Here is a 22815-nt window from a genome sequence, read left to right on the forward strand (position 1 = left end):
AATCCTCCAAATATTAATGATTAACCTGTTGAATTGGAGATAGGTATTTCTGAAGTCGTTGGGAGGTGAACTGCTTCAAATACCTTTGGTGAATGAAATAACCAAACATTCATTTTCTGATAGAGCTGTAAAACTAATCTGAAAAGTTTTCAAAATAAATCTTTTTTAAATGTATAGTGTGTACCTTCTAAAAATGAAACCTACATCTATCTCTGAGTTGTGAAGAATATGTATTAAGGTTATAACAACCAAAAAGAATGCTCTTATGTCAAAATCTAAGATTAAATTGAGTCTTCCTGCCTAGTGATTTTAATCAAATCCACCCTGCTCATAACGAAACAAATGAAGGTTTATTTAGGAAAGAACAGAGATTCAACTAAGAACACGAGAGAGTGATGGAAACGAACAGTGATTGTACAAAAGCGAACCACAGAACACAAATGTGGGTCTGTACTTATTAACAGTTACCTTTCCTACCTGACACAATAGACTGCTCCCACCCCCAAAAGTTCAGTCTGTTGCAGAGTTAGCTGGCTTCCCGGGAACCAGCAGCTAAACATTCATGAAAACACCCCCGCTCCACAAGATGTTTCCTCAGGGAATTAATCCAAACGCCCTCCCCCCACTCTGTGTTACTGTGACAGTCTACTGTCTCTGCTCACACAGGGCGATCCTGATCCTTTTTTTACCTCCAAGTGGTTTTGATTGTTTGCAGCTGTCTCTGATGGTTTCCATCGATTAGCCTTGTTCCATCCCAAGGCTGACAACTGAGCCTTGCAGTACATCACCAGCTAACCAGGGAGTGGTGACAACTCCCTCCTGCTTGAGTGGGCCGTCACCAAGACACATTATCCCCTGGTGACTAACTTCTTCTCCAAGCTCATAAAGCATGCTGTCAATATAGTTCCATTAGTCCCTAAGTATTACTTGTACATACACCTCACAAGGATTATGAGGCTTGGTAAATTACAGGCTTGCCATATATACCTTGCATGTCACCCCTCAGGGATAAATACCCTGCAAGACATGTGTTTGGTATAGCGAGTTTGTTAGGTCTGAGAAGAGACTTGTTTGGAAAGAAAAGGGGACCCTTTTGTGATGAAGTGGCAATGTTCTTGCTGTGTTCTGTGAATGCTGAGTGGGGAATATTGACCTGGGAAGGTTGCAGGGGAGTTTTGCTGGGAGGCCTGCACTGGGGAAGGGAGGATACCTGAGCATGTAACATGAGAACCTAGGACGCGGTTGGAGGCCTGGTAACACCTCTGCCCAGGATACTGGACAAAGGCTGGGGGAGGAGCTGAGGCCGGGGGGGGGGAGGGTGGAGGCTGAGTGACAGGCTGGAAGGGAGTTTCAGTTTGGAGCTGGCTGGGAAGTGGAGAGGGGTTCCCCAACGGGACTTGGGCTTCCCAACAGGGCTGTGGCCTCCCTGGGGACCCCAGATGGACCTAACTAAAGGGGTCCTGTTGTCCGTACCTGCAAGACCTGTTTTGGACTGTGTCCTTGTCGTCTAAATAAACCTTCTGTTTTACCGGCTGGCTGAGAGTCATGGTGAATTGCAGAAAGCCAGGGGTGCAGGGCCCTGACTCCCCCCACACTCTGTGACATTTTGCCAAGGGTCATAGCGGTCTCAAATAAAAGCCACTGCTGCACCGGTCATCAATATCATTGCAAAACACATGCACAGATGCTGTTCTTAAGGGCTGTGTCTACGGACTCGCCACTGGCAAAGGTGAAAAGCAGGTTTTCTGTCAGACAAATGTTTTTCTAGCTGGCTGGTTACATGTACATTAAGCAGTGTCTGGTTCACAGTGGGTCTCACCTCACTGATGCGAGCCGAATGCAGGATCAAGAAAACTTCAGAGAAAGTAAAGTAATTGGAGGAAGCAAGTGGCACCTATTTCCATTCCCTCTGGGGAACCTGGCATTGGCCACTGCCAGCAGACAGGATATTGGGCTGGATGGACCTTTGGTCTGACCCAGTCTGGCTGTTCTTATCTTAAGGTGCACCTCAAAGCTTTGCTCTCTAGGACATTTGGGGGACAAAGATGATCCTTTGCCTGGGAAGTAAATGGACAGTAATTTGCTTCATGAAAGCGGGGTCTCAACCAGACCTGGCTGAAAACGCTGGAGACACTTGGGCCAGATAGGCTGCTGTAGACAGTAGGGTAACCTGGTAGCTAAGTGCAGTCTCTAGGAACTGGGCTGTGATTTTGTTTTTCATGCAGCCATTTGTTTCCAATATTCTTATTCGCTGTCCCGATTCTCTGTTTTTGATGACAAACATACTCTTGTTTTCACTCTAAATATATGCAGGTGCTGTGTGCTCAGCATAGTGCTGGTCCCCGGCTGAGCGTACCAGCTGGTGATTTTTGTGCGCGCAGGAGGGCTGGTCATTCTGAAAGTGCCAGTGGCTCAGGGGCTGGGCCCTCCAGAGGGACACTCCAAGGACTCGGGGCTTGGCGGATGCCTATTGCTCCCTGCACAGAGGGAACGGGGCATGCAGAGGCCTGGCAGGCAGTGCTTGTGCTGCCAGAGGCTGGTGGTTTCAGGGAGCTGACCCCCAGCAGACACAGACAAGACTTCGTCACGCTAAAGGCAAGTTGTGGTGAGGGGCCCGAGAACACCACAGTGCCAGAGATTCCAGTCCAGGTCTCTCAAGTGCCAGACTGATGCCCCAGTGGTTAGTGCTCTGCAATGCAATGCAGGAGACCCTGGCTCGAAGCCCCCCAGGGCCGCAGGGAACACTGCAGGGACAGGGCTGGTGCCCCAGGGGACCCCAGCTGGCACAGAGCCCTGCAGTGCCAGCACTGATTCCCAGGCCTAGGCACGAGCTGGCCGAGGGGACGTCCCACCCCACCTCCAATGTGGCTCCGTTGGCCTGGTACCTGAGATGGTGGGTGGAGAGTTTCTCCAGCAGCGCACTGCCCATGCGCTCGCCCGCCACCAGCAGGAGTGTGACGGTGATGTCGTGGTAGCCCTGGTAGTAGTGCAGCTCGGGGTGAGCCCTCAGGATGTGCAGGATGAGGTCGATGAGTTGCTCCTGCAGGACCCGGCGCTGCTCGGCCCGCATGCCTGCGCAGAGACAGAGGGTCAAAGCCCCAGGGTACCATGCAGTGCAAGCACCTGGTTCCAGCACCACCCACTCAGCCAGCTCCACCGAGCCGGCCCCCACTGGAGCCTCTGGCTCCCCCACCCTGGCTCTGCTTGGGCAGGGGTGTGGTGGGAAGACTGTCAGACAGGAGGTCCCTGCAGTGTTCCTTTGGCCTAACCGCAGACCCCTCTAATCCCCTCTGGCAATTGGTCCCAGCCAGGTGCCCATGACCAAGCGTACTGTGCCTCAGGCCCGGTACCCGGGCTCCGTGAGCTGCCCTGTCCCAGCTGCCTTGGCAGGTCCCAAGTGGAGACGTGGTCTCTGCTGTAGGTGGGCCTGCCTTCTTTGAGGATTAGCATCAAAGCCATGAACCAGAGCAGCCAGCAGCCCCCAGAGGGCCAGGAGCACAGCAGACTGGAACCAGTAATTCGGAGCTGGGGGGCTCCGTATCGTCTCTCCCCATCCCGTGAGCCAGCCACTCTCTCATCCAAGCCCTGGCTTACGGAGAAGGGGCAGAGAGGCCTAGGGTGGCCAGCAAGCCCCAGTGCGGGGTACACGTGGGGAGGGAGCGTGAGCGCCGCGTTTGGTGTTGTGAGTTTGTCAGGTCTGAGAAGAGAACTGGTAGCAAAGAACAGGGACCCTTTGCTCTTCCAGCCTGACTTGTGCACGGAGCTTCCTCACCAAACCTTCAGCCGAGTGGCCCCTGCTGGCCCCATGAAGCCGGGTGAGACTGGTGCCCCACCAACCCTCCCCAAATATTCCAGCACCTGGCTGAGCAGATTCACCCCCAGAGACAGCAGGGGAGTGATGGGGAAGGGAGAGAGGGAATGAATCTCTAGGCAGGGGGTGTGGGTAGGGGGCTGCTCCAGCCAGATGCTCGGGCAGGGGGCTGGGTTAGTGGAAGTTCTAAGCCAGGACTACGGACGGGGAGCACGGGATCCAGCAAGGGGCAAAGGTACCTTCCGAGGCAGGCAGCTCCCCTCCAGCACCAGCTCTGCGCGGCAGAGCCAGGAACAGGCAGGACAGAAAGAAAACATAGTTACCAGGGAGACTCCCCTGCAGCACACTCCCCGCTGTGCCGGACCTAGGCCGGGGTCTGCCTGGTGAGGAGGGGCACGTGCCGATCAGCGGAGCCGAGTCTAGCCTCAGGAGCCTGTGGGGAACCCTGGGCCCTACCTGGCTCTAGCAATGGGGAAGCACTTAACCCTTCCATGGCCACTCTGAGCTGAGAGCCACAGCCCAATGCAGGAATGAGGGCACGGCCCCTGGGAACACCCCACCCCCTTACAAAGCTACCCGGCCCCATCTTTCACACCCTTGGGCAGGTGCCCGCCTTGGGTCTCCGTTCCAGCAGGGGGGCCTCTGGGAAGGGGGGAACAAACACCTCTTCTCCCTTAAAATCCTCCTTTCCCCCCAGCAACTCCAGCCACCCTCCCCCAAAGCTCCCGTGGGAGGGAGGTGAGGCCATCAGGCCCCTGCCACCTGGGACTAACCGATGCCCAATCCCAGCACACAGCAAAGCTCTCCCCAGCTGCCACCACTTCAGCCCAGGAAGGGCCTGCGGGAACCTCACTGCCCGCGGGCATGTCCGGCACCAGGACACGTCTCACCTTGGGGGAAGCGGTGTGTGGAGCGGCTCACGTCCAGCTGCACTTGGGTGTAGTCCTTGTGGTTCTGGCGGACAGCCCTGCCTGGGGGAGAGGCCAGTGGGGTCAGGAGCACCCTCAGGGCTAGCAGCGATCCCGACAGTCCCACACACCTCACCCCAGCTGACCTGAGGGTCTGCAGCGTGGACCCCAACTCAGACCCAAGCTCTACACAGAACAGGACGATAGCAGAGGTAGCCCCTCCCCACCAGTGCCCCATATCCCTCCTTGGGTCTGCCTGGCATTGGGGAGGTGAGAGCTTGGGGAGCCTGTCTGAGCCTTTGCCCTCTAGGCCAGGATCGCTCGGTTAGGCTCGCCTGTCAGCCACACGGCCCCAGCTCAGTGCCCCCCAGCCAGCTCTGATCTCTGGCTCAGTGGAGGGCTGGTACCCATACAGCGCTGGAAGCAGTTCCAGTGTCACAGTGGCAGGGAGTGCTTTGTGCTGGCTGCCCATCACCCTGGCCCCAGGGCATGCCACAGAGACGCGGACTGGTGCCAGCTAGTGTGCAGAGCACACAGCCGGAGCTAACAGGGCAGACATTAACCCCAGCTCTGATTTGGGCTTGGGCAAGTCTCTGGCCTGGTCCCGATGTTGCCCAGGCTTTAGTCCATCTCCTGGCTCAGGGTCTGCAGAATGGGAGTCCCAGCTCCACACCCAGGGTGGTGAGAATCAGTCAGCACCCCACCCCATCAGGCTCAGTGTCCACTAAGCCCAGTACGACTATGACGATGAACCACAAAGGGTGGGCCAAGCGCCCAGGCCCTGCTGAGCCCCTGGCAGCAGCTCCTTGCCAACCCCTCTCATCCTTGCTTTGCAGCTGCTGTAAACCAACGCCTGGGAGCTCCCAAAGGGCCAGATGTTTGCAGCAGCTTGCAAATGCAAAGCAGCTATCGCAGTGACCCAAGCAGGCTACTCCAGGGGGCCTTGGCAGCCACACTTATTTACACACCTTCTGGGCACACCAGCCCACAACTCCCATGTCTAGCATGAGGTGCCACCCACAGGGACTACAAGCCCCAGCATGCACTGCTCTCCCAGCATCCAAGCAAGATGAAATGTAAGGTAAGCACCCTATGAATATGAATTAGCCCCATGGAGATCTATCCGATCCCCATTACACAGGGGTGCTGATGAAGAGAGGGGCAAAGAGATGCGACAGCAGCAGAGGTGGAGAGAGAACTCAGGAGTCTTGGCTCCTAAGTCCCCTGCTCTAAACACTAGCCTATAGTGTCTCTGCATAGAACCAACCATGCAAGTGAGACCCAAGCACTTCCTGCTCATGGGACAGCCAATCAGAACTCCCCCTTCCCCTCCGGTGCCTGGAAGCCCGTTAAGACACTGGCCAGCCAGCAGCGAGGCCCTGGGGCACAGACGCACCCCCACACACCAGGGAGTTGAGCCCCCCTACCTGGCTTGGGAGGCAGGTTGTACACATTGACGCTAAGCAGCTTCGGCCAGACCTTCCTGCGGATCTCATCGGTGAGCAGCCCCCCCTCACTCACCGCTGCCCCCCGGAGGGTCTCCACGGCCACAGGGTCGCTCGTTAGGGCCTGGTGGATTAATAGCAGCTTCTGCTTCCTCTTCGACCCAAGCATCTCTGCCAGCAGGAGAGAGATGGTCACCATCTAGGCCCTGCCCAGCTGCCCACGCTTGGCCGTCACCACCTATATCCTTGACCTGGCTTAGCCTGCACTCAAACCCTTCCTTACAGCGCCCAGTGTGATCCTTCCCCTTCCAGGGCTCAGGGCACACGCTCAGCTCTGCCACCTACCTAGGCCTGCAGACTCCTCAGGGAAGGGCCTGTGACTCGGCCTGTGGGATGCACATAGGGAGGGGAGAGACAGGGAGTGGGGCTGCCAGTTTCCCCAGATTCAACTAGGATAAAGGTAAACCAAGAAGCCTGGGGAATTAGCCCAACTCCCAGCTCCTCATGCGGGGGCCAGATCAAGGGAGCAGGAAGGCAGAGCTCCTGGGGAGGCAGCGATTAGGCACCAGTTTGGGTTCGTCTCCCATCACAAGACCAAGCAGCCCTGCGTAGCTGTGGGAGCCGCATGCACAGGCACCAAGTCGCAGAGCAAAGCGGGGAAGCTCCCACCTGGGACACTGGGCCCAGTTCCAGCCACCCCATTCCCAGAAAGCAAGCGAGGGAACTCGGAGAAACGAGTCACCGGAGGCTTCTTGCTAGAGAGTCTGACATGAGCAAGGCTTGGCTCAGCGACAGCTGCGGGGCCATTGGGTGCAGACAGGCCTGGGGACGCTCCAGCTAGCACAGAACGCTGCAACGTGTCTCCTCAGCGACACTGGCTACCACGAGTGCAGCAGCCCCGTCCTCCGCTACCTCCGCTGGTCTTGCAGAGAACAGAGTCTAGCTCAAAGTATTGCATGGCCTAGCACAGGGGAGTCCGAATGGAGCCCATCATGGACAGCTCCGGTCCTCTGGCCCCAGAGGACCTTTCTGCCATCGGGAGGCAGAGTTTTCTCAGGGGCCATCCAGACTATGCAACAGCCCCCCAGGGACAAAGGGTCACCCAGGGCCAGTGCTACCATGTAGGCAGCCTAGGCAATTGCCTAGGGCGCCAGAATAAATGGTGGGCGCTGTTTTGCCGGAGGGGGCAGCAGGCGGCTCCGGTGGAGCTGCCGCAGTGGTGCCTGTGGAGGGTCCGCTGGTCCGCAGCTCCGGTGGAGCTGCTGCAGTAGTGCCTGCGGATGGTCGGCTGCTCGCGCGGCTCCGGTGGACCTCCCACAGGCAGCACTGCGGCAGCTCCACCAGAGCCGCGGGACCAGCCCACGGGGCGGTGAAATTGCTGTCCGCCTAGGGCGCTCAAACCCCTGGCGCCGGTCCTGGGGTCACCCCAAGGCTCACCAGCCCTGTTCCCCGTGCCAGGCACACTCTTCCGACTGGCCTTCTCTCACACAGACCAAGGGAGCCACTTAGAAAAACCCTCCCAAAACGAAATACCCCACCGTGCACCCAGGTCTGCCCTGGGGCTATGGGGAGAGAATGGACTGTGCAGGATGTTGTTAACCACGCTGCCGGACACAAGACCAGAAGGCGCTCAGACCCCCAGGTGATGAGGGTGGGATACAGCCCTACAGAGAACAGAACGGATGTGGCTGCTCTATAAACCCCGAGGAGGGAGAAGGTTCATTCAGGGTGGCGCAGGGGTAGCGGATGCTTGGCCTGTCTTTAACAGCAGCTCTAACGGATGAGTTAGACCAAAGCACCTCTTTGCATCATCACAGGCACTGGCTGGGACCAGAGCTGTAAGCACCCAGCTGAACATCAGGATAGATGGGACCACTGGGGTCTCAAGTCCAGTCCCTGCTATCATAGGCAACCCCGCCACATAATCCTGACAGACAAGTTCCAACCAGCACATCTGCAAGACAAAAGCTGCCCCGCTCCTCCGGCTGAGCGCAGCTGTCCAGGCACGGCCATAACAGCGGAGAACCAGAATGCCCCTTGACAAGCTCCTCCTGGGAGGCTGCTGTGAAAAAGCAGATGGGGCAAGTTGCAAAATCTTGTTGTGGATCAGAAACTAGCCAAGGCCAAAAACAAGGATGAGGAGGAGGAGTACATGGGCAAAGGGTGCATGAGCTCTCTGGGAAAGGGGGTTACAGTGGACGGGAAGCTGGATAGGAGTCAGCAGTGTGCCCTTGTTGCCAAGAAGACTAATGGCATTTTGGGCTGTATAAGTAGGGGCACTGCCAGCAGATCAAGGGACGTGATTATTCCCCTCTATTTGGCATTGGCGAGGCCTCATCTGGAGCACTGTGTCCAGTTTAGGGCCCCGCACTACAGAAGGCATGTGGACAAATTGGAGACAGTCCAGCAGAGGGCAATGAAAATAAGTAGCGGGCTGGGGCACATGACTTAAAAGGAGAGGCTGAGGGAACTCCTTAGAGATTTTTAAGATCAGGCTTGACAAAGCCCTGGCTGGGATGATTTAGTTGGGAATTGGTCCTGCTTTGAGCAGGGGGTTGGACTAGATACCTCCTGAGGTCCCTTCCAACCCTCAGATTCTATGAGTCTATGACCTGTGCAGACCGATGCCAATGGAGCTCTGGTCCTAAACAGTGGTTCTGGGTTCTGTACTGGGACCAGTATTTAATTATTCATTACACAGGAAAAAATGACATTAAAGGAACACTATTAAGGTTGTCAAATCGAGCACTCAAAAATTACAAAGCCTTAATCTGGCCCCCTTTGTGCATATGCATTACAATGCAGCCTTTAATTATGTGATCAGATACTATCTGTTCCCCAGGATTCCTGCCTCATTCAGTGCACAGGATGGATGATGCTCACTTACCCTCATTCTCCACTGTGCAGCCCCAGGCCTTATTCATCCACAGTATCTGAACCCTGCTCTTCAGCAGTATTATCCATTTCCTCACGGGCTTTTCCACAGCGCTCAGCACGACAGCACCCGAGTGCTTCACAAACAATTTATCTTCACAACACCCCCAGGAAATGAGCAGCTATCACCCCATTTTACAGATGGAGCACTGAGGCACAAAGGGATTCGTTATGGGGTGGCCAATCTAAGACACCTAGGACCTCATTCTTCAGAGTACTCAGGATCACACAGCACTTTGTGTGTTCGAAACACAGCTCCTGCTGACAGCTCAGCACTTCCGCAAACCAGCCCCCAGAAAACGAGGCGCACATAGTTAGCGGCCACCTGTCCACAGTCTGGTTTAAGTGACTTGCCCAGCAGCACACAGCAACTCTGTGGCAAAGACAGGGACAGACTCCAGTTCTCCAAGGCACCATTCAGCTGCCTTAACCATGAGCCCAGCCTCTCTGCCTGCAGTCCCCTGCCTCCTTCACTACACACCTTCCAACGTCTGCAGCAGATGAGGCAGCTGCCTTCACCACACAGCCCTGACTGCATCCCCAGAAGGTCCCTCCTGTTCACTGAATTGGGTGGGAGTGCCACTGAGAGCACAGGGGAAGACAGTCTTAGTTGTGGTCACTCCAGCCTCAGGGCTGGAGCATGCTCAGACCTGATGGAATCTATTGAACATGTGTGAACTGCATTTTCTCAAAGGCTTGTTACTTGGCCAAATTTGGACGGATTTACCTGGGGATGGCAAAGGGCACCACCCTGACACAAAGGCCAGGGCCATGCCAAATTTCGAGTCCCTGCTCCAAAGCATGGAGGTGCCAGAGCTTCTCAAAGGCCTGATTGCCAGGATTTTAACACGGGCAAACTGCCTTTTCCCCAGACTCATTCCCGAAAATGGCTGACCCCCCAAAATAGGGGGGAGGGATAGCTCAGTGGTTTGAGCATTGGCCTGCTAAACCCAGGGTTGTGAGTTCAATCCTTGAGGGGGCCATTTAGGGAACTGGGGTAAAATTCTGTTTGGGGATTGGCCCTGCTTTGAGCAGGGAGTTGGACTAGATGATCTCTTGAGGTCCCTTCCAACCCTGATATTCTGATTTTAGCTGAAATTTTCAAAATAAAATAATAATCAGCCTGAAGCAGACACCTGGCTTGAAAAGCTTTATCCCAACCAATTAAAGATTGGGAAAGTTATAAGCAGTTGAAAACAGGGTCTTATCACGGGAAATGTCAGGCACCCATAATAATGAAGGATGCTCTGAGCCCAGCCCAGAACGATCAAGGAAAGGTGGGAGCAGGGAGTGGGGAAGTCTGTTGACGACACAGTGATTTTAGCTTGTTGAGTGGAGAAGGCAGAGGAGCCTCCAAGACCCCCCAAGCAGCGCCAGGGCCAGTGGACTCCTTGTAACAAAAGCGCAGTAATGCCCTTTGGCGGGACAAGCCTGAGCTCCTCGGGCCATTCGAACAGAACCAGAGCGGCTCAGGCAAGGGGCCAGGACAGCACGCAGGGCAGGAAACAGAGGTCCGTCTCAATGTGCAGCAGCAATCCAGAGACAGAGAAAATGTCAGAGCGAAGAATCATACTGAGGTTACCCTCCTGCCACTGTGTGAACCGCTGGGGCCGCTCCAGCCATGCTAGGGTTGTAGCAGAAAGAGGGGTTGGGGTGGGTGAAGGGGAGTGCCGGGTATTACCGAGGGGCAGGTTGGCTCCTTTCACTGTCCTGGGGCTGGGGCGCAGCCTGCTGTCTCACCCGCAAGCCGCCAGCTTGGCAGCTTTCACAAGCACCCTGACTGCCAGGCAGGCTCCAGCAGCATTAGCAGCTCACAGGACTAGGCGGGGAGGGGAGGTGGAGAAGCAGATGTTGGGACATCCACCCCCCGCAGCTGCCACCCTCCTTTCTGCGGACACCTGGCTCGCGTGGGCCTGGCCCTGCGACTAACCCCACCACGGGACCCAGGAGTAGTCCTTCCGCGCAGCACTCGCGTGGGCAGGGCCACAAGCCGGGATGGGTGTGAGCACAAGCAGGAAGGCTCCAGCAGGCTGCCATCCCCTACTCAAGGATTGCTCCCTAGACGATGCCTTTGACTCTTAGCCCCTCTAGCCTGAGGCACCCCAAGTGACGGGGCTCCCAGCCCTCCCCTGGGTGGGGAGGGGCACTGCAGACTGAGCCAGTGATGGGGCTCCCAGCCCTTCCCACAGGGAAAGGACTCCTCACCTCAATGCATCTCACCTGCCTGAACTCCATCCCCTTCCTCCGGGCTCCACCCTGCTCCTCCCCACACTCCCTCCCTCCTTCACCCCCAGTTGGCTGCCTTAGCAGCTCCCTGCCCGAGCTAGACACATGGGGTGCTTTCAATCTGGCCATCCAGCTCTGGCTCTCCAGGCCCTGAGCCTTTCTGTAGCTCTCCTCCGAACTCCTCGCAGCTGGCTCTCTAGGGGCCAGTGCAGAATGCACAATTCCAGGAGCAGCAGCCCCAGAAGCCGCATCAGGGACTCTCTCCTCCTTGCTCCAGGCTGGAGACCTCTTCATGCGATGGAGGCACCACAAATCTCATTGCAAACATCCCCCCACACCTCAGCCCTGGTTCCTGCAGCTGAGCGCTCCAGGGACAAGGGGAGGGAGCAGCCTCAGACACAGCAGAAAGGCGCAGCGGGTTTGGAAGCCACTACCCGCCGTTTTCCCTGTCACCGGCTGTCCATAAATCACCGCTAGAAACCAGAACGTTCAGAGCTGGCGTCAAGGCTATGACACCAGCCACACGTCACCAGAATGCGCATGGGTCAGGCCCTGAGAGTCACAGTGCATCAGACACTTCCCAGGGAGCCCCCAGAGGTCGAGGGCTCAGGGACCAGTCAATGCAGCAATATGCTTGCCCAGCTCAGTGCAGGCCTGGGGCACCCTCTGGTACGATGGGATGCAGGGGTAAGAAGTGAGAAGCCATCAACTCAGCACACACCACCAGTTCTGTTGGGTTCACTCAGCTCCCCTGCCCTCCCATCGCAGGTCCTCCCAGCTGTTCCACAAAGCAGTTCGTTCGTTTCTTTTCCAGCAGCGAAATTACAGCCTTGTAGAGTGTCCCGTACTCCAGGGAGCTCCCTGTCCCTCTGGCGCTGAGGAGTTAAAGTGTCCAACTGCAATCCTGAAGGTTGCAGGTTCAGCTCCACCTCGCACTGAATGGCCCCCTCCAGTTCATCCAGCTGCGACGCAGGTACCCGATCCATCGGGCTAGGGCAGTCAAAGGCAGAGGACACGTGCTGCTGGCTGTGAAAAGGACAGGCCATAGGCACGTCGGCCGGATGAGCCACTGAACTCTATCGATGGCTCCACCGACATCCACATTTCCTCCTGCAGCTCCTGCCTGAGCCCCAAAGAGACAGGAGGGGTGCCACCACTGCTCCCTAAGAAGAATAATGGAGATATACCTATCTCCTAGAACTGGAAGGGACCCCGAAGGGTCATTGAGTCCAGCCCCCTGACTTCACTAGCAGGACCAAGTACTGATTTTACCCCAGATCTCTAAGTGGCCCCCTCAAGGATTGAACTCACAACCCTGGGTTTAGCAGGCCAATGCTCAAACCACTGAGCTATCCTTCCCTCCGCACGGCCTGTCCACCTCTGCCAGAGTGTAGCCACGGAGGGAACGAGGCTGCTCCCTCACGAGACACAGTAACAAGGCCTAAATTCCCAAGCACCTGAACCCTCTTCCTCCCCACGCGGAGGGTGCGGACCCGCCTTGCCCAAGAGCATGGCTGGAACGTCTCAGGGACCAGCATCATGAACTGCCCACCAGGCAGGCAGCATGAGACATGCAACTCTGCGACCCCCTCTGCTGCTGTACACAGCTGGCCTGAAGAGACCCCATGGCCGGAAGGATGAAGCGAACCTGAGGGCAGCACATTTCCCAAGCAAAGGGCAGGGGGTCATACACAACACACAACTCTGCGGCGGCTTTGGGAAGCTGTATGTAATATAATGCTAATTCCTAACACTATCATCCACAGATCTCACAGTGCTTCACCGGGTCCAGGTCACTATCCCCATTATACAGATGGGGAAACCACAGCACAGAGCAAGGAAGTGACTTGCCCAAGGTCACCAGCAGGCCAGTGGCAGAGAACCCAAGTCTCCTGAATCCCCACCCAGTGCCCTATCCACTAGGCCACGCTGCCTCCCATCGGCACAGGGCAGCCAGTCACCAGAGCCGCCTCTTGGCAGACTGCCCAGCACTGGCCTATGCTCTGAACGCAGCACTCAGTCACCAGCGTTAGAAACCCCAGCCTGGGCCTGCCCCACAGGCCATACTCTGCCCCCAAGCAAGGCCAGCGGCGGCGCCCAAGGAGGAAGCAAGAAGCCAGTAGGGGGTGCTCATGGGACAGCCTGTCCCAGGGGAACTGCCTCCCTAACCCCCACCAATTAGTGCCAAATCACGCCTGTCGTGGGGGAAGGGATCTATAGGTCACTGCAGCTCTGAGAGCCCCACTGGAAAGCCCTCCCAAGCACCTCCACTCACCCCAGAGCACAGGGGGCTCTCAGGGGTCAGCGCCTGCTCACCTCCTCTCCCCACAGAGCAGCAGGTCCCCCAGGGATCAGTGCCCCCCAGCACCTCCCCCCACCCCAGAGCACAGGGGGCCCTCAGAGATCAGTGCCCCACAGTATCTCCACCCACCCCAGAGCACAGGGGGTCCCCAGGGGTCAGTGCCCCCCAGCACCTCCCCCCACCCCAGAGCACAGGGGTCCCCCAGGGGTCAGTGCCCCGCAGCACCTCCCCCTACCCCAGAGCACGGGGGTCCCCCAGGGGTCAGTGCCCCCCAGCACCTCCCCCCACCCCAGAGCACAGGGGTCCCGAGGGGTCAGTGCCCCGCAGCACCTCCCCCCACCCCAGAGCACAGGGGTCCCCCAGGGGTCAGTGCCCTCCAGCACCTCCCCCTACCCCAGAGCACGGGGGTCCCCCAGGGGTCAGTGCCCCCCAGCACCTCCCCCCACCCCAGAGCACAGGGGTCCCCCAGGGGTCAGCGCCCCCCAGCACAGGGGTCACCCAGGGGTCAGCACCTCCCCCCACCCCAGGGCACGGGGGGCAGCGCCCCCCTCTCACCTTCCCGCCGCCTGCCCGGGGGGGGCCGCTCGGCCGAGCCGCCCCCCCGCTGCCTCGGGCCGCCACCGCCGCTCATCGCCGCGGAGCCAACTCACAGCCCCTCCCCCACCGCCCCTTCCAGCCGGGCGACAGAGCCCGCCCCCCGCCGCTTCCGCCTCCTCATTGGTGCAGCCTCCGCTGCCCATTGGACAGAATCGCTGTCGCTCAAGACCAGGAGGAGGAGGGGGAGGGGAGAGGAAGCGGGGCGCAATGAACGCTGGGAAATGTAGTTCCCCGGGAGCTGAGGGCCTTGGTTTGTGCCAAAGGAGGGCGGGGCATGGGCATGGACATGGACACGGACACGCATGGGCATGGGGGCTCTGCATAGGAAAGGGTGGGGGATGGAGGAGGGTGTGGGGGGGATGCAGGGGTGGGGGCAGTGATTTCCCTACAGTCCCCCCTCCCATGTTTCCCCAACTCCCCCCAAGTTTTGTGAACTAGTTACATGCCAATTTAGTGAGTGTTTGGAAATTTGCATTGAAATTGAAACGTTAATACACACTTTAGAAGCGTATACAGTGTATGATAAAATACATGTATCTGAAAAAGTATAACAGATTTGAAAAGTGTGAACATAGACTAGCTTCCTTATACAGCTGTTGTATTTTATGACAAAGTCAGGGCATTTCATTTCAGTGACGTTGATCAATCTAATAATTTCAAATGATGATTTGTAAGCAAAGTCTAAATGAGCTCTCCCTGACAGCTAGTGATGAGCTGGGGGGAAAGGCTTCAGGACCAGACCATATTTACATTCACACCTAATCTACTGAGGTATCCAGGAAACTGTGTTGCCAGAGCTGGCCAGAACACCAGAGCTGTGTTGCCCAAGTGATAGATTTTGGCTGGGGTTGGGTTACAAATCACTTGAATGTAGTGTGTCTTATTATTTATCCCTTTCTTAATGATTCCCAACATTCTGTTCGTTTTTTGGCTGCCGCTGCACATTGTGTGGATGTTTTCAGAGAACTATCCACAATGACTCCAAGATCTTTCTTGAGTGGTAACAGCTAATTTAGACCCCATCATTTTATATGTAGAGTTGAGATTGTTTTCCGATGTGCATCACTTTGTATTTATCAACATTGAATTTCATCTGCCTGTCACAGAGTCACCGGGCGATGCTCTGGAACTGCTCCCCACCAAGCCATTCAGGACTTTGGGGAGCTCCTCTCCCTTAGAGCAGACTTGTTCAGGGCAAGACACTCACACAGCTTCACCTCCTGGGTCTCTCCTTGGAACATTCAGCATCCTCTGCCCCTCCGTGCACTTCCCACAGGGAGCCTGCCTCAGTGGTGTCCTGGGGAAGCCACAGGGTCCTGCACCCCCACTTCACAGTCAGACGTGACTCTCAGCCAGCCAGTAAAACAGAGGTTTATTCGATGACAGGAACAGGGTCTAAAACAGAGCTTGTAGATACAGCAAACCAGACCCCTCGGCCGGGTCCATTCTGGGGGGCAGTGAGCCAGACCCCCACGTCTGCCCTCACTCCTAATCCCCAGCCAGCTCCAGATTAACAACCCCCCCAGCCCCTCCTCCTCTGCTCAGCTCCTTTCCCAGGCCAGGAGGTCACCTGATCTCTTTGTCTCCAACACCTTCAGCTGGCACCTTTGCAGGGAAGGGGCCCAGGCCATCAGTTGCTAGGAGATAGAGTGCCAGGCATTTAGGTGCACTGGCCCTTTGCTCTGCCAGATACTTAAGAACTGCCATGGGGACACTGAGGCACCAACACAGTATTCAGAGAAAACATTAAGAACATTCCTAGATCATCACACTGCCAATTTGTTGCCCCTTCACCCAGTTTTGTGAGATCCCTTTGTAGCTCTTCTCAGTCTGCCTGGGACTTAACTATCTTGAACAGTTTTGTATCATCTGCAAATTTTGCCACCTCACTGTTTACCCATTTTTCCAGATCATTTATGAATATGTTGAACAGCACTGGGCCAGTACAGACTCCTGGGGGACACCACTATATATCTCTCTTCATTCTGAAGACTGATAATTTATTCCTACCCTTTGTTTCCCATCTTTTAACCAGTTACTGATCCATGAGAGGACTTCCCTCTTATCCCAGGATGGCTTACTTTTCAAAAGTCAATTTAAACTAAATACATTTTTTTTAAATTTATATTTTTTTAGAAATCTAGACCTGTTATGTGTTTTGGTGTAACTTGCATTATCCTTATGTTAAAGTTGCATTATCCTAACAAAACATTTACTTTATTCATATCTCTTTTATATGTTGCAGGTCAAAGTGAAAATGAAAAGACAAAAAACAACACAACAATTTTTCCACTCAAAGGCCTCAAAAACTAACCAAGGTAAAGAACACATCAAGAACCAAGAATATATCAACATGTCATCTGAAGGTTCAAGAGGTATATCTACATCTGACCAGCCCGAAGCACAAATACAGCTACCTACTGAAGAAACAGTGTCTCCAAAACCTGAAGGCGGTTCCCGATGTTTGTCGGTCACAGTGTTCCCATTTATTGGAGTTACAAAAGATGGCTACTGGTGCACCTCTTGCAAAAAAGCTTACAAAGAAGGAAAGCTTCCCAATGCTATAACTGGTAAAAGTGGAGGAGCTTGGTTTGTCAAACTGATCAGCAAAGCCAGTTCTGACAAACTACGTGAATAGTGGACCACAAGCTAAATATGAGTCAACAGTGTGATGCTCTTGCAAAAAAAGCAAACGTGATTCAGGGATGCATTAACAGGTGTGTTGTAAACAAGACACGAGAAGTCATTCTTCCGCTCTACTCTGCGCTGGTTAGGCCTCAACTGGAGTATTGTGTCCAGTTCTGGGCACCGCATTTCAAGAAAGATGTGGAGAAATTGGAGAGAGTCCAGAGAAGAGCAACAAGAATTATTAAAGGTCTAGAGAACATGACCTATGAAGGAAGGCTGAAAGAATTGGGTGTGTTTAGTTTGGAAAAGAGAAGACTGAAAGGGGACATGATAGCAGTTTTCAGGTATCTAAAAGGGTGTCATCAGGAGGAGGGAGAAAACTTGTTCACCTTAGCCTCTAAGGATAGAACAAGAAGCAATGGGCTTAAACTGCAGCAAGGGAGATTTAGGTTGGACATTAGGAAAAACTTCCTAACTGTCAAGGTGGTTAAACACTGGAATAAACTGCCTAGGGAGGTTGTGGAATCTCCATCTCTGGAGATATTTAAGGGTAGGTTAGATAAATGTCTATCAGGGATGGTCTAGACAGTATTTGGTCCTGCCATGAGGGCAGGGACTGGACCTGATGACCTCTCGGGGTCCCTTCCAGTCCTAGAGTCAATGAATTAATCTATGAATAGGCTGCAAAACACCAGGCCTCTGGAGTGCATCAACATACAGAAAGCCTTATACACCCACTTTCAAAGCCAATTTTAGAAGTACTTAATGAGGCTGTTAAGAATGCTGGAGACACAACACAGTTCATGCGAACAAACATGGCTGTGGCATCCTACTTTCTATTTAAGCAAGAGACACAACACTCTACAAACTGGAGGCCAATGTTAAGTGCATTGTCACTTGTTCATCCTGAAGTTGAACACTGGTTCCAAACAAAACCAGCAAATGCTCACTATCTTTCTGCAAGAAACTCATCTGACTGGCTGGAAGCATGCGGTGCAACAGTGAAAGACTCAGCAGCTGAAAAAGAGAAGAACTCTCTTACCACATTCAAAAAATTTGCATACATGTCTGATGAATTCACCGATGCAAATAGGCATGAAGTATTAAGTCACTGTGTACGTTATCTTGATGTCAGGGGTAGGCCAGTAGATGCATTTCTAAATGTTGAAGTTATAGAAGACACATCGGCTGCATCTGTGATAACCCACATCTTAGAAGAGTTAAATGCTTGTCAGTTGGACCCCAAACAGATGGCTGCTTGTGCGTTTGATGGAGTTGCAAACTTCTCTGGAAGACATGGTGGAGCACAAGCTTTGCTCAGAGAAAAGTGTGACCTTAATCTCTGCTGTACACACTTCAGAGGCCATCTACTCCAACTAGCGCTAGTACAAGCTGCAGACTCTTCAAAAGACATCAAAAAAGCTATAAATTTAATGTCTTCATTATGTTCTTTTTTCAGCAAGAGTCCAAAAAGACTGAATATCTTGGAAAATATAGAAGATGCACTGGGATTCAAGTTCAAATTAGTCCAAACTGGGAAAAAACCCTGGCTTTCTCATGAGCGATGCTTGGCTGTTGTATTAAAATTACTCCAGTCGTTGTTACTAGCTTTGGAAAGTATCTGCCAAGATGGGATGGATCTAAGTAGTGAGGCTGGTGGATTACTTTTGTTACTACATTCAGAGAAGATTATTGCCATTCTCTCTCTTGTAAGTCTACTGTCGAAACCACTTGGGTCATTACACAATGTTATCCAGGCATCTGCGACAACAGTAATAGATCTTTGTCCAGCAAGAGAAGCTACATTTGGATCAATCAGAGAGCTATCCATTGAAAAAGTATTGGAAGAAGCAAAGACTTCAATCCAGAAGTCGACTAATGAAGGCATTTATATTCAGTCCTCAAGTGAAGAGGACAAGAAGTGTTTGTTAAGACAACTGAAAAAGTACCCAGACTTGATTCTTAAAAATCTACAACAGCAACTTCTAGATTCTGCGTAGCTTTTACGGATCCCTGTCCTACAAAACACCAACAGTTGAGTGGAGCGAGGCACTACCAGCAATGGAGCCGTCATGTGATCAGGACAGAATAGAGAATTTGAACACAGAGTGGAATATCATACGACGAATGAATGAAGATTTGACTTCAACTTATTTTTTATCATCACTAATGGCTCGACCCGATCTTTGTGTTCTGTTTCCTGGGCTGAAAGAAGTAGGAATTCATCTCTTGCTACTCCCAGTCACAACAGCTACAGCTGAGCGTTCTTTTTCATCATTGAATAGAATTTTATGTTCTGAATGAAGTCGCCTTCTGCTGTTCATGTGAATGAACTAATGAGCATATCAACTGAAGGAAGGGAAGTACTGGACACACGAGAAGCCATCAAAGATGAACGTGTTGCATTCAAGAACTTCACTAACAGAATTGTGCAAAATTATAACAAGAAACCAAGGACGTAGATGTCGCGCTTCATAGAAGGCTTGAGTAGCCACCGTTAATTTGTGTGAGGATTTCAGAACATGAGTTAAATCTAATAAAATGGTCATGAAACAGTTTTCAGTTTTTATTGTGGTGCCATACAGTCCACCTTCACCCTCACGGTCTCACCCTTCATCGGCCCTGACACCACCCCTGTAAATTCAAACACACCCCACAATTTCAATTCCTGGGGAAACCACTGGGTGGGGGGGTGCATGGGTGAGGGGGTCTGGAGGGGTGGGATGTCTGGGAATGAGGAGAGGAGATGCATGGGTGAGGGAGTCTGCGGGGGTAAGGATGGGGGCCTTCGTGGGTGATGGTGCAAGTGATGGGATCTGCAGGAGTTGGGGTGAATGAGAAGGGTCTGTGGTGGTGAGGGGAATGCAGTGGTGAGGGGTGGAGAGTCTGAGGATATGCGGAGGGGATGCAGGAGTCGGGGGGGTCTGCTGAGGTGAAGGTGTGTGGAGTGCATGGGCGAAGAGGTCTGTAGGGTGAAGGGGGTGCATGGATGGGGTGGTAGCATGGGTGAGAGAGCAGAAGGAGGAGGCAGATTCATGGGTGAGAGGGTCTGTTCAGGGTGCTCCCTATAGAGGACATTTGGGTTTAATGATTTAGGGCCCCATAAGTACAGAAATCCATAACATGCAGTTCTTCAACCTCCTGCTTCAGGGTTTAAACCAGTCTCTGGGTAGCAGAGACCAGGATGAGATTTATGTCGGGGGCAGATTAGCCCACATCTGCTCCTGCAGGCTTCTTACACCTTCTGCTGCAGCGTCGGGCGCTGGCCCCTGCCCTGGCAGAGACTGTAGACTGGGCTAGCTGGACCTCAGGTGTGCTCTACCCTGGCCATTGCTACGTTCCTCTGTGATGTCTGCACATCTGAACAATTCTGGCCCAGTGTCTGCAGTACTGCCCACTCTCATCCTGTTAGCACATGTCTCAAAAGAATCAGTGTGTTTTCCTGCAGCACCAGCTCCTGGAGTCATGTGATTACATGAGACACCCAGCTTTCATTTTTTAAAAAGAACAGTTTCTAGCCCTGCTAATTGTGGAGAAAATCTTGGAACTGTGACCCCTAAGGGCTCACACCCATCAGAGAAAGAAAACATTTTTATTTAAGATCTCATGGTTTTTAAGCTACTCCTCTGATTTGGGAGGCATGATTTTGTAATGTCTGGCATTGGCCATACTGAGCCTCTCTGGGCCACAAATGTATCTGCAGGTTTTGTGCACTTGCCCTGCTGGGGGGTCAGGTGTCTTGTTTTTATGGTAACAAGTGTGTGTCACCCTACCCGCGCCCTAGTACAGCACAGGCGGCAGCCGGGGAATTGCTACTCAGCCAATCATGAGCCTCAGCTTTGGTCTAGAGGCCTCCTGCAGACAAACTGAAACAACATTATAATAAGTTTACAAAGTCACTTGCAGGCAGCCTGTCCCTATCCAACTCCACCCCATTGTTGTTATAGTCTAGCAGTGCCTCCACACAGCCTGGATCAGGGCCCCAGCATACAGACAGATGGAGGCAGTCCCTGCACTGAACCATAGAATATCAGGGTTGGAAGGGACCTCAGGATGTATCTAGTCCAACCCCCTGCTCAAAACAGGACCAAATCCCCAACTAAATCATCTTGGCCAGGGCTTCATCAAGCCGGGCCATAAAAACCTCTAAGGAAGGAGATTCCACCACCTCCCTAGGGAACCCATTCCAGTGCTTCACCACACTCCTAGTGAAAAAGTTTCTCCTAATATCCAACCTAAACCTCCTCCACTGCAACTTGAGACCATTGCTCCTTGTTCTGTCATCTGCCACCACTGAGAACAGCCGAGCTCCATCCTCTTTGGAATCCCCTTCAGGTAGCTGAAAGCTGCTACCAAATCCCCCCTCACTCTTCTCTTCTGCAGACTAAACAATCCCAGTTCCCTCAGCATCTCCTCATAAATCATGTACTAATCATTTCTGTTCCCCTCCGCTGGACTCTCCACTGGACAGCTCCCACTATTGATACAGGCAGCCCAAAGAAGGAATGTTATTTCCATTTTACAGGTGGCAAACAGAGGGCCTTAAAATTAAGCCAATGGCCTAAGGACAGAGCAGGGATTTGAACTAAGACCTCATGAGTCCTCGTCTAACAGCTTAGCCACCAGGCCAGCCACCCTATCCCTTCTTACTTAGTTTCATCCTCATTTGCTGAGTCCTGGCTGCACTCCAGCCTGGACAATCTTGAGGGCAGAGATTTTCTCTCTGTTCCAAGGAAGAGCTGTTGCAATCCTCGGAGGCATAAACCAGGGAATCTCAAGATGGAGCAGAGAGGTTATTTTACCTCTGCATTTGGCACTGTGGGACTGCTGCTGGAATCCTGTGTCCAGTTCTGGAACCCACAGTTCAAGGAGGATGGTGATAAATTGAAGAGGGTCCCACAAAGAGTCAAGAGAATGATTCCAGGATTAGAAAACCTGCATCAGAGTGAGAGACTCCAGGAGCTGTGTCTTTTTAGCTTAACAAAGAGCAGGTGAAGGGCTGACTTGATCACAGTCTGTGAGTATCTACCCAAGGAACAAATATTTAATAATGGGCTCTTCAGTCTAGCGGAGGAAGGTCTAACATGATCCAATGACAGGAAGTTGAAGCTAGAGGAATTCACACCGGGAATAAGGCGCACACTTTGAACCATGAGGGTAATTAACCACTGGAACACCTTACCCATGGTCATAGTGGATTCTCCTTCACTGTCAATTTTTAAATCTAGATCGGATGTTTTTCTAACAGCTCTGCCCTAGGAATTACTGGGGGATGGGTCTCTGGCCTGTGTTGTACAGGAGAACAGACTGGATGATCACAGCGATCCCTTCTGGCCTTGGAATCTATGACCCAGCCCATCTTTGGGCATCACACAGAGAGTAAATGAGAGGAGAATTTGCTCTCTGCAGCCCATTCAAGTCACTAACCAGGGCCAACTATCATCGAATCATAAAATATCAGGGTTGGAAGGGACCTCAGGAGATCATCTAGTTCGACCCCCTGCTCAAAGCAGGACCAACCCCAACTAAATCATCCCAGCCAGGGCTTTGTCAAGCCTGATCTTAAAAATCTCTAAGGAAGGAGATTCCACCACCTCCCTAGGGAACCCATTCCAGTGCTTCACCACCCTCCTAGTGAAATAGTGTTTCCTAATATCCAACCTAGACCTCCCCCACTGCAACTTGAGACCATTGCTCCTTGTTCTGTCATCTGCCACCACTGAGAACAGCCGAGATCCATCCTCTCTGGAACCCCCTTTCAGGTAGCTGAAAGCAGCTATCAAATCCCCCCTCATTCTTTTCTTCTGCAGACTAAACAATCCCAGTTCCCTCAGCCTCTCCTTGTAAGTCATGTGCTCCAGCCCCCTAATCATTTTTGTTGCCCTCCGCTGGACTTTCTCTAATATGTCCACAAACAGCCCTGGGGAAAACACGCTCTAGAGCCTTTGATAAAAGTTCTGTGGA

The 22815-nt window shown here is 53.3% G+C and overlaps 1 protein-coding gene and 1 long non-coding RNA gene across 6 annotated transcripts in view; both read right to left on the reverse strand.

The window, feature by feature from the left end:
• Positions 1-14280, reverse strand: part of LOC127044471 (TBC1 domain family member 20-like) — a 39715-nt gene extending 25435 nt beyond the window's left edge. The window contains exons 1-5 of one of the 5 annotated variants that reach the window (XM_050939403.1): positions 14182-14233; positions 12046-12350; positions 6147-6335; positions 4702-4782; positions 2886-3072 (exon numbers count right to left, since the gene is read on the reverse strand). In XM_050939403.1, the coding sequence (XP_050795360.1) occupies positions 2886-3072; positions 4702-4782; positions 6147-6335; positions 12046-12310 (722 nt within the window). In that variant the 5' untranslated portion in view covers positions 12311-12350; positions 14182-14233. Of the gene's footprint in view, positions 1-2885; positions 3073-4050; positions 4086-4701; positions 4783-6146; positions 6336-12045; positions 12468-14181 lie in introns of those variants that run through there. The other 4 variants (XM_050939404.1, XM_050939405.1, XM_050939402.1 and 1 more) reach the window with 4 other exon arrangements.
• LOC127044510 (uncharacterized) overlaps positions 1-22815 on the reverse strand; it is a 158414-nt gene that overhangs the window by 33061 nt on the left and 102538 nt on the right. The window contains exon 2 of the long non-coding RNA XR_007772515.1: positions 20996-21086. This is a non-coding gene — a long non-coding RNA (uncharacterized LOC127044510). The remainder of the gene's footprint in view (positions 1-20995; positions 21087-22815) is intronic.

Source organism: Gopherus flavomarginatus, chromosome 2 (genome assembly GCF_025201925.1).
Source record: "Gopherus flavomarginatus isolate rGopFla2 chromosome 2, rGopFla2.mat.asm, whole genome shotgun sequence".
In the NCBI taxonomy this organism is placed as follows: domain Eukaryota; kingdom Metazoa; phylum Chordata; order Testudines; family Testudinidae; genus Gopherus; species Gopherus flavomarginatus.